The 12,327-nt window shown below is 42.9% G+C and overlaps 1 protein-coding gene across 1 annotated transcript in view; it reads left to right on the plus strand.

The window, feature by feature from the left end:
* C8A (complement C8 alpha chain) overlaps window positions 1-12,327 on the plus strand; it is a 35,480-nt gene that overhangs the window by 6,157 nt on the left and 16,996 nt on the right. The window contains exons 2-4 of the mRNA XM_081915796.1: window positions 8,112-8,208; window positions 9,169-9,313; window positions 11,809-11,947. Of these exons, the coding sequence (XP_081771922.1) occupies window positions 8,112-8,208; window positions 9,169-9,313; window positions 11,809-11,947 (381 nt within the window). The remainder of the gene's footprint in view (window positions 1-8,111; window positions 8,209-9,168; window positions 9,314-11,808; window positions 11,948-12,327) is intronic.

Consider the following 12,327-nt stretch of genomic DNA (forward strand, 5'->3'; position numbering starts at 1 on the left):
GACAAAACCTGTAAAAGAATCAACACATATTAGGTAATACTTTGCATTGCCTCTAGATGGTTCTAAAGGACCAATCACATCAGCATACACCCGCTGAAATGCTCTCTTGTTGACCCTCGAGGTCACCTGCTTGGCGTTCTTCTCAGCTACACCTGCAAAAGAAATCATGTTAGAATCACAAGAATTACATTTCATGTAATCACTTTGATCAAAAGTCAACAAATACAGTCCATCTTTCTCTTTGGCAGAAAGATACAGCTCTCCATCTTTGTAGATCTCGCAGTGTTGATCATCATAGGACAGCTTTAGTCCCTTCTTGGCAATCTGCGAAGCGCTGAGCAGATTGTACTTCAATTCTGGAACCAAATAAACATTGTTTATAGTCAAGTTCAGACTTTTAAGATACACAGTCCCAATTCCGGTCGCTTCCAGCTCTTGACCGTTGGCTTGTTGTACAGCGAAGCTTTGCTTCTTAAACGTAGAAAACAGTCCTCTGTGTCGACACATATGAACTGTGGCTCCAGTGTCTAGGACAAAGAAATTTCCCGCTTCTGGTGTGGCTTTTAGCGACATCAAAGCCTTTGCAGTCTTTGCCTTTGGCTTGGTGTGACCTTTGTCTGACGCCTCAGACTTTGTGGAGCTTCCCTTGGCTCCTCTGTTCCGACGTGGCTTCGTACAGTACCGTTGAAGATGCCCAGTCTGGTCACAATTGTAACATCGGACAACGTTCATAGCTACAGCATCTCCTCCAGTAGCTTGAGCAGTGGGGTTGTTAGAACTCCGTTCTTCCCTCCCCCTGTCCTTCACGTCCAGGGCGGCAAGTCTGTCATGTTCATTCAACACGACGGCAAAGACCCTCTCCGACGTGAGATCATTCGCTGGGAGAGACCCCAGCTGACTGGCAACTGTTTTGTAAGTCCGATTCAGGCTGTTGATCACCATGAAGCAAAACACTTCCTCCTGCAGACGGAAATTGCGTTCCACCATCTGTTGACGCAGAAATTTCATTTCCGTCAGGTGTGCTTGAACATCTCCATCAGGCGCAAGCCTCAGGTTGGTCAGCTTCTCAAAATACAGCAACGCTGAGGAACCTGCATCTCTCTGATGTGTCCTTCGCAGCGTGTTCCAAACATCTCTCGCGTGCTCTAAGCCTTGTATGTGGATCAATTGCGAATCTGACACACACAGAATTACAGCCGTTCTGGCCTTCACATCCTGTGACTCCCAAGCACGCGTTGGCGCTGCAGGAATGGGGTTCTCAATCACGTCAAACAGTCTCTGATTCTGCAGCAGGGCCTTCATCTTAATAGACCAAGATGCATAATTGTCACTGGTCAAAAGAGGCGGAGAAGGCAGGGCTCCCCCCTTCCTGGCATCCATTTTGAGTCCTTGCATTGACTCTTTAAAACACAAGCCTCTAAAATCCAATAGCTGGCTTGTTTACACTCTGTGCACCTGGCAGCTCTCAACGCTGGCTGCGTTGGAAATTTCCAGGAGCTCCTCAGCCTTTGTAGTCATAACATTCTATTGTTGCTTTCACTTCTCCTCTCTGAGGATTAGCCTTCACTGAAAGGCGTCGCTTAGCAACAGCACATTCCAATCCCTTGGAGAAGAAACCACAGGAATGTTTGGTATGCGGTTTCACTTTTAACCGGAGCCGTTTCCCATACGCTGCTCCCTCGAAGCAGAGAAAATAACTCAATCTGCATCCACTCTTCTAAGCCCGAAAATCACATACCTGGGCTCCGTGGCTTTTGCTTCCAGCATGCTCTGGTCAGCTTCTGGCTGCAGAGAATCAGCTTTCTCACCTCAGGCATCCATGGAAGCCACTTCTTGATGCAGAGGGCGATGAAAACAGGAACCATCCTCTGCTACCAATGTTGGAATTCTGCTACCCGGTCATCGGTATGTGCCTATCTGATCAGGCACCGGCTGAATTCCTTAGACCTCCCTCCGGCGTCTCCCGGCAGGATAAACAACACGAGGTCCGTTCCGGCGATTTTCCTCAGGCTGTGAGGAAAACACACCAACTGCTTCTCCTCCTCTCCTCCTCCCTGCATATCCCCAGGGAGGGGAATCAGACACAGACAGTAACGTATCTACATGTCCTTTTATTTGTGTCTTTCAGCAGTCATACAGAAAACATGTCTGCTCTCTTCAACAAACAGAGAGAAACCCCGACTCCACCCATGTACATCCTGTACAGGTCATATGACAAACCCACTGAGCTAACATCCGGTGCTCAGTACAGAATGGACTGCCCCTTTGTTCCCATGGCAACAGTCACAAACATCCTGTTTGGCTTTCCAGCCACAAGCAGCAGACGGTGCTGCCTTTGCTTGCTGCAGCCTTGGTGCTTTAGAATAACACTATCATCTATCATCTATCTATCATCTATCTATCTATCTATCTATCTATCATCTATCATCTATCTATCATCTATCTATCTATCTATCTATCATCTATCTATCTATCTATCTATCATCTATCTATCTATCATCTATCTATCTATCTATCTATCTATCTATCTATCTATCTATCTATCATCTATCTATCATCTATCTATCTATCATCTATCTATCTATCTATCTACCTATCATCTATCATCTATCTATCATCTATCATCTATCTATCTATCTATCTATCAATCTATCATCTATCTATCTATATCTATCATCTATCATCTATCTATCTATCTATCTATCTATCTATCTATCATCATCTATCATCTACCATCTCCTCACAAAATGCATTAGCAGTTTAGTGTGAATTCCTCCTAATAAACACATTTTGTATACACTTTTGACTAGTATGCACATTGTTTGAAGCAGTTTCCCCTAAGGTAGTGCAATTTTGCATGTTACTTTCACTTTTGTATGCATATTGGTGCACATTGGATAACTGAATCACAAAATTCAGCGAAGTGCACCTTGCAACGGATATTTGGGTTTCAGTCCAGGTATTGGTTTAAGCACTGTGAAATAGGTAGCTGCTCATTAAATGAAATAAGGAAAAAACACCTCTCCCATGCCATTAGTTTCAGCATCCCCTGAAATGTACTTACTTGGCTGGGAGAAAGCATTTTCCATGGCTTCACCTGCACTCAGGCAGTCGCTTCTGGGGGAAACACAGCCACACTTCTCCTTTAATGGCCATCAAGAACTTACTAAAAAAGCAAAGGAACACATCCTTTTAAAGGTTTCTTTGGGGTGGATGGCTGCTTTATTGTATTAGTTCTTATCTGCATCTTTTGGAATAACATTTACTGCAGCTGCTTTTGTCTTGTTATTTTTACGGTTCTCCTTAGTGTTTTTTTGCAGCTGATATTTTAAACGTTTAAATTATGGTTTGACTTTTTTGCTAGCTTCCCTTACTTTTTTATGAGGGAAAGAAGGTTATACATGTTTAAAATAAGTAATTACAACTCAGCACATGGTGCTAGCTGCATTGTTATTTGGGTAAGTCCTAAATTTTCACCCTCCTTGCAGCAGATATGCTGTCTGTCTGTCTGTCTGTCTGTCTGTCTGTCTGTCTATCAGGCTCTCATTCTATCTATCTAACTTGTTGAATCCATAGCCCAGATTAATGGTTGTGTCTTGGGTCATGTTTGGCTCATGCATTTCAAAGGAATCGTGTGAGCACCTTCATCTGAAAAGATTTAATGGGGATTAATCACCCATCCTGCCTTTTCAGGGTTGAACAGGATCCAACACAATCCTGACGGATATCTCTGGAGAATGTTGCAGTTATCGTGTAATGGAAAGGCTCAAGAGATCACTCTAAAAAAGTGTATCCATGAGCTTCAAACATTATCTTAGAAATTACCTTTCAGCTCAGGATGGGTAACAAAAGCAGCTGATGTCATGTATTTTGTATGGACCCTGTGAAGCTGATTGCCAGTCCACCAGTTTTAGGGGAGGAAGGAAGGCAGGAAATAGTAACTTTCCAAAGACCATTCACAGGCCAACTTTTCAGGCCCAAGTCCAGCATTCTAGCTACAGTACTGTACTGTTGGCTTTTGAAGCCACAAAGACTGCCCAACAGTTGTTTGTATTGCAGATGGCACTGTTTTTAAAAGCCTATTTTACTTGGATTGGAATGGATTTAATTCATCTGCATCTACACATTTAATCTGCTTGCATTGGAATTTATTATTGATTTTGTTGAGCTTTAAAGGAAACCCACAGGACACAGTATATTTTCATGGAGAATTTCTGATGCATTTTTATCCATTCTAGCCCTGAATGTTAAATTTGGCCTTATGCCTAATGCTTCCTGGTTTGATATGGAATTTGTTACAGGATCAGGAAGAATTCAGAGTGAGTACTGCACTCTGTATTATACCTTACCAATGGGAATACGAAATCAGTTTATTTTGTTTTAAATGGACAGGCTTATGTGGGCCTATTCACACAGCCGTTCCCAGCTATAGTTGCTATGTAAAACTCCAATGCATGCCCAGCCTTCATTCACCTAATAATGTACATATACTGCCACACACAGAATCCAGCTTTTGATACACAATCACAATATCTGTGAGCAATAGACTGGGATCTTATAGGCATAAGATGTAGGGTTGTCTGTACTAGGGCATACCCTCCAACACATCAAAGGCAACCCATCAAAGGGAAAACCCAGGATGCCATCTTCTGGGACTCCATTTTCCTGTTTTTTCTCATGAGAGGATGATGGCCATTTGGGGTGCTGCATTCTCACGTGATTTCACCCCCAGAAAGCATGAATTACATGAGATCATGGTGCCCCAAATGGCTTCTGCCCTCTTGTAAGAAAAAACAGGATGCCCCAGTTTTTCCAGGACACTTGCAGGGTATTCTAGGGCTGTGCAACGTATCTGGCCAAATTGCAAATCCTAAACCAAATGGACATGATTTGGGCCAAATTAGGACTCTTCCGCATTGGGTCAAGGCTGGCCCAGATAGGGTTGGGTTCACCTGGAGCAAATCCAGAGTTGTCAGAAAGGTATGGGAGGATCAGGCAGCAAGGGAAAGGAGGAGGAGATGGAGATGGTGAAAGCAGAGAGTCTTTCCACCACCTTAGCCCCAGGGATGTACAAGGCCCTTGGTTTGGGGGCTGCATAAGATCAGGTTGTGATGAGGGATGCCTCTACTGGAGGTTTAATTAGGAATAATACCTCAACTATGGCAACTTTTTGTAACATCACATATATAATAATCTAATCCAATCTAAATTTTAAAATTTGTTGTTCATAGATGAGTGCAGCCTTTCCCAATCTTTTCATCAATAGAAACCCACAGTAAAACCACTTCCATTTTTTAAACATGAAAGTCACTTATCTATTGTGTGTTTTGTGCTCCTCACACAATTTTTCAGTGTTCATACTTCTAAACTTTGACTTAAAAACTCACAACTTTAGGAATACATAGTGTATTTTCACCAGAACAGTAGAAGGGAGACCAATGCAATACTCTCAGACATTTGGCATTATATAAACTGGCCAAAAAGGAGAAACTTGGATGGTCACAAAAATAGAAGGAAAACGTCAAGTCTTCACTTTAAAGGACCGTTTTAAAAACTGCTGCACCGAAAGCATCCTCATGATAATTTTCACCAGATTACAACTTTCACTAAATAGCTTTTCCTTGACAATTGCATACTGTGATGGGACAAATCATCTTGATTTTTTTAAGGAATAAAATACCGGTAGCTGGGCTTTAAAATGATTGAATACAGAAAATACCAGTTGCCTTAACTATATAGCCATTGCTGGGGCTGTGTAATCTTCTATCTCCAAAATGAGACGAACTAAGGGGAAGACCCTTAGTGTGTGCAAAAGGAAAATCTCAAATAGCCGGCTGTGTATTGTGGAAAAACCCAAAAACAAACTAGTTTTGACAGAACCTCTAAAGGTTTATCACAGCAAACAGCTTCCCACGTGCATCTCATACGTATACTGATCACATTTGCTCTTATCCAGTTATACCAATGGAGAATGCAATAGGGCAGGATTAACAGTAAAACAATTAATGCAGCCCCAATACTAAGAACTGCTTTTGATTTCAGGTGTGGGGGCAAATTGTAGACATGCAGTCCATCCCTTGAAGCATAAATCAGGCACATACTGACGTGTGTTCGTTTCACCTACATGTTTTGAAGCATTATCCAAATGTGAATTGCTGTTTAATTTTATTTTGCTGTTGTAATGCAGTGGCTGCCGTGCACTTGGAAATGTCATTATCTTGGCACTTTGGTGCTGAGATGCTGTGAAAGAAGCCAAAAACAGGATTTGATTGTAACCTTCTAATTTTTTGGCATCTCTCCACTGTGCTTCAGGTTGTTTTGCTGCTCTTTCCCCTAACACAACTGAGTCATATTTTCCCCCTAGTGCTGAGGAGGAAATTAACATCCAAAATTATTTATACACATAATAGGACCCCACAGTAACATCCATATGTATTTGTGCTTATAATAGTCTCTGACCCACTGAGGGGCAACCCGCATGCAGAGGCATGTTTACACACATTGATCTCCCATTACAACCTGTGCAAGTTTAAGTGGCTCTTGAAGCAGTATTGGGAAATATTTTTGCATCTTCACTCTTGGGTTACACATGAAGGTGGCATTCCAGTCTAGAAATCCATTGACCCATCCCTTCTGAAATGGGAGGACACGGTGTAATCCCCCTACCATGTACTATCATTTCAGCAGGAGAAGTGGGGTTAGAGAGAGCTCTGTAGAAGTACTGATGAACTTGCTGGCTTTTGAACTGGGTGCCTCCACCTTATTATTGCTTTCTTATCACTCCATCAGACTTTGATGTTCAGAGGTGAGTGTCATTCCTTACATATCCAAAAGGGCACCAGCCATGCACTAGAGGGTGACATCAGTAGGCTTGGATGAACCCCAAGGTGTGCAGACATACAAAAGGCTTTCAGAAGGGAGAGAAGAAGATGGGAACCCCCAAACAGCCCACTGAGACCTGAGGATGCTCAGTGTCCATGGGATGTTTTTGGAGTGTGTGGGTGGGGGGATGGAGTGGCTGGAATCTTGAACAGCATCACTCCACACTGCAACATTTTGCATGGTCAGGTTTCAAAAGCACCCAAGAAGCCTCTATGTACAGCAAGGTGCGCAGATGCTCATCTTCCCACATGTGGGTGGCAATGTGGCTCGATGGTGGGGATGCAGCAGGGTGGTGGGCAGTGAATATACTCCCATTAGAATTCTAACTGCATCAGGCTTCTCTGTGCATCATCAGGTGGTCCCAGTTGGGAATGCACATAAGAAGGTGGACAATCACACTGGCTGCCCCAAGAGATGCCTACTTCCATAAACAGATTTATTCTGCTGGATTGGGACTGAGTTTAATTTTTCTTACATTTGGTGACCATCAACAAAGGACACCCACATATATGCATTGTGGAAATATGGTATTTGCAAGTATTTGGTGCTTTCTCTTATGACTGCTGAGAAATAACAGCTTTTCATCAAAACACATATAATTACACTTCAACCATTTATTTACTAATATGTCATGGGAGTCCATTTGAAACCTCACATATAAATTTCTATCACTGTAAAATTGACTCTCTCTCTCTCTCTCTCTCTCTCTCTCTCTCTCTCTCTCTGTGTGTGTGTGTGTGTGTGTGTAAGTGTGTAAACTGAGTCTAATTTTTTAAAAGTTGCTCTTTGCCCGGGGGCCTTGAGAATAAGGCTGCGGTCCTAAGATGTAGAGGCTGGGGAGACTGAAGCTAGTTTAACCACCTCTTCACCGGACATCCTGCTGGGCTCTGTGAGGGTGGAGGAATGCTCCATCTGTTTCTAGGCATTAGGTTTTTTCAACCCCCCCCCCATTTTCTCTCTCAGTGGGAAGGGAAAGAGGAGGAAAAGGTTTAGGCACACTCAGGAACCTGTCTAAATCCCCACTTCCTTTAGTCAGTGCTTAGGCCCGAATTAAAGCAGGACTGTCTGAGAGGTGCTCAGTGAAAGATCCTTTCAAAAGGTGTCTTGGGGCCCCTCAGCTGTAGATATTAAATCTATTGCAGCCATGCGTATCCTGCTGAAACTGATTTCCACAGGGAGCGTGCAATATAGGGACTTTCAGCATTGCCAATCACTTTTATTCTCCTCAGGAGAGCAAGAAGACAAGCTGGAACACCTGCTCCCATCGATTGCCGCCTAAGTCAGTGGTCAGGATGGACCGAATGTTTCCCTTGTCAAGGAAGAAAAGTAAGGCTCCACTCTAATATAGCCAAGCGTTCTTTATAGCTGCCTGCAGTGAAAATAGACACAAACTTTGAACACAAAGGGCAGTATCCAACCTCAGTCCCATCGGCACAAGGATTTCCAGTGGCACAATGGGACCTCCCACCTCTTCTTCCTTGTACAACCCATGCCTTCCCCAAATCTTCTCCAGAGGGTTAGGGAACCCCTGGAACAGATTTGAGAGGGGGGTGCATCAGGGGAAGTGTGTCCCATCGCATAAGTGAAAATCATTGGGCTGGTAGAATGGTGACTTAACACTACACTGAATACAAGCCAGTGGTTTACAGTTGAAAACAGATGCATGTTTACCCAAGCCCATTAAAACCAATGGGCCTAAGCTGAGAGATGGAGCGTGGCCTATGTGACTAGCAGTTCAACAAAGCAGGATGCCCATGAAGAATATAAGAAGAGCCCTGCTGGAATGGAGACAGCTTCATATATGCAAGGCAACAAACACATGGAGTGCACGGGGCAAGCCTCTTGCACAGACAAGTAGTCTGTATACACATACAGTAGAACTCTCAGTCATGTGACATTCTATCATGACTGGATTGGCTTTCAATCAGCCAATGAATTTACTCTTCTATTTAAGATATTGGGAATGATTTGACAGACATGGAAAAAGTCAGTTGCAAATACTTCTGCTGTGTTGTTAACCTTCTCATCCCTTCACATTTCTTCCCTATGAACTTCAAATTGTGTTTTAAGTAATTTTTTTGGTTTTGGCAGGCATAGCTGTACTGATAAAGCCTTAATTTGTTTTACATTTTTAATACTTAAATAATTAATGCTTGCTCTTGCTAGGTTAAAATATTGTATAGATCTGTTTTTATTGCCTCCTGATGTTTAATTCAAATTTTATCGTTTTGTATATATATATATAATTTATGGCAGATATCCATTTTTTTAATATGCATATTATAGCACAGATATCGAACTTTGCAACAGCCAGCCAAATACAAGGGGAGCATATGTACCGGCCACCTTTGGGATGAAGTTGCGTGCCAGTCAGAAGGAGAATGTATTGTGAGCCAAGACTGTGGAGCTGATTTTCGGTGTGAGGAGACTGGTGAGTATGATGCCATTACAGATCCATTAACTGATGCAGTGATACTCCTTCACACCATTAACCCATTTCAGGAATGCGGAAAAGGTACTGATCTACTGTTCCATGCAATACATGTAAAGTTAAAGTGGGGCACAGTGACATCTAGGGAAAGAAGGAATCACCTAAGAATCTGCCAAAGCCAGCCCTATCATGTAGTAGCATGAGGTGAGCTTGATCCAAAGGTACCTACCTGCATGCGTTCAAAAGGACAATGTGTGCAGAGAGTGCTCTGCTGCACATGCAGATTCTGGAATGACTGCCTGACCAGCTGCACTGTATCCTCATTTTGTGCTTGCAACAATAGATCTGCAAATCTGCAGATGCAGGGCCAAGCTAACCCTGGACCATGGCCCAAATGATGCCCTCTGGGTACAGATTTGCTGAGCCACTGATACACCAATTGCCTTCTTGTCTGTTCCTCACTCAGGTTGAGTGCTGTATGGCAAAGCTGTTGTTATCGTGTGAAAAGCCACACCTGCCTTTTTCTTCAGGAACACTTCCCACACTGCTAACTGAGGCAGGAGAAGGCAGGAATCTACTCTTAAGGATGTTCCTTGAGTGTTCGTGCCTTAGCCATCATTATTGCAACAAATTTCTCAAGCACATTCTGCAACATCACAGCGCCAGCCCATTCTTTAAGCTGACAGTGTTCATTTCTCCAAAAAGTAGCAGCAGGAGACTTTTAGGCTTATAGTTGCTTTTAAAAACCATAAGCAGGGATAACAAATGCATCCTGGGAGCTTTGACAAAGTGAACCTGACAAGGAGAAGCACACGGTCTATTCATAATCCATTATTTAGAACTGAAAAGGTGCCCAGCTAAAGCTTTTCCTGTCTTACCGCAGTGGCAGAGAACAGGGAAAGTTTCAGGATTCTTTCTGCAACTAGTTTTGGGAGCACCCTTGAAGCAATGTGTTTTCCTTCATTCATACAAAGAGAGATCTCCAAAGTCCAAAGTCTGGAATGATAAAGAATACAGTAAAGGGTCTTGAACAGGAGATTCTTGTAATGAGTGTGTAGTTCACTAAATCATAGAGTTGGAAGGAATCCTAAGAGTCCCTAGTCCAACCACCTGCAATGCAGGAATCTCAACAAATTCAGTCACTATATAGTTCAGTCCCTAGGTGGCACAGGTGAGGGGCTGTAGTTCAGTGGTAGAGCATCTTCTTTGAATGCAGGACATCACAAGTTCAATCTCTGGCAACTCCTGGTAGAGTTGGGAGAGGACCCTGCCTGAAACCCTGATGCTGTTAATTAGCATAGACCTTTCTCAACATTGGTTCCATAGATGTTGTTGGACTACAACCACCATCATTCTTAACCAGCATGGCCAGTGGTCAGGGATGATGGGAGTTGTAGTTCAAAAACATCTGGGAACCCAAGGTTGAGAAAATCTGATGTAGACCATACTGAGCAGGATGAATCAATGGCCTGATTCCTTATCAGGCAGTTTCCTGCATTCATATGTACGTTGCTTATGGATGGAGTCAAAAGTTCCCTGTTGCTGTTTTGTTCTTGTTTAAGGGAGACAAGAAAGTTATTGTCTAGTTTCCTGGCTGGTCTCTCTCTCTAAGCCTCCAATAAGTGAGGCCCAGTTGCCAATACAGGCCTGAAACTGAGTCCAAACATTTACTCCTCTGCTAGGACCAACACTTTTAAAAACCTTGCTGTAGACACACATTCCTACTTCACCTATCTTCTCATGGTTGCTTCATCCTGCAGCATGGCAAGGTATGTTCTGCCCATTGCTTCCTCCCAGTGATACTTTGCAGGTATGGTTAAAAGGTGTTATAGCAGCTTCTAGCCCAGAAATAATCAGGTGACACAAGGGCCCCTATAGTAAGGTTACCAGACGTTCCTGTTTCCCAAGGACAGTCCCCAGATTTACAAATCAGTCTCTTGACAAAATCCATCCATTCTGACTGAAGTTGGAAAGTGTCCCCAGATTCACTGAAAAAAATCTGATGACCTTACCTTATAGGGCCCTACAAAGCAACATCTGTTGTTTGGGTATGGATTAACCATTCCTTTGCCTTCAGGAGACCAGCCTTGAGGGGTACTGGCAACTGGTTGCAAAACAAAACTCATTAACTTCAGAGTAGCTTGTGAAGACATAACAATTCAAATTCTAAGTGCTTTTCATTGCCAATATAAAAAGACACCTGGGGTCGTGTACAATTTTGTACATGATATCTTGTTGCATTTGACTGGGAACTCTGAATAGGAAAGGAAATTCCATGCCACACGCACAAAGCCACTCTTGTTCTCAACATATTTCTCTTTGAGTATTCTTCACAAAGACCTCCTGCTCAGTTAGAAAGTGACAACAGCACAACCTGAGCAAGGTCCTACACTATCTTTGTGATTTGGTTTAAGTGAACCATTAAGTCCAGCCTTATCTAGCTAGAGCAAACATGGATTCTAGAAATGGATAACAAATCTTTATCTGCGCTGCAGGTCGCTGCATTAAACGCCACCTTGTATGCAATGGAGAACCGGACTGCAGAGATCAATCTGATGAGGCAAGTTGTGAGGATGCAGAAAGATTCTGTGATGATCTGGATCCAGTCCCCGGGATCAGTAAAGTTGCACAGGGGTGAGCTGCCATACCCATGTACTATGGCTCTTACACATGATTTAAGCATTGGGAAATTTTCTCTTTAATTTTAACTTGCTATGTTGTGTAGTTTAGAGAACTCCCAAGTTTTAAAACTTCTTAAATAAAGGAGAGAAATAGGAGTCCATTTTCATGGACTTTGTCTTATAACTCATGAGCCAATTGTTCCTGTTTTGCTCTTCCACATGAGCACTGGCAGAAAACAAACCACAATCCCTCACTCTGCATTAAATTCAGATCAGGAATTGTGGTTTGTTATATTCAAACTACAATTGATGAGCCTAGAAGGCAACAAGAAGGATTGCATGGAATGAAAGTGAGAGTCTCTCTCCGTGTGTGTGTGTGTGTGTGTGTGTGTG

This window comes from Podarcis melisellensis (assembly GCF_964234715.1).
Source record: "Podarcis melisellensis genome assembly, chromosome: 6".
In the NCBI taxonomy this organism is placed as follows: domain Eukaryota; kingdom Metazoa; phylum Chordata; class Lepidosauria; order Squamata; family Lacertidae; genus Podarcis; species Podarcis melisellensis.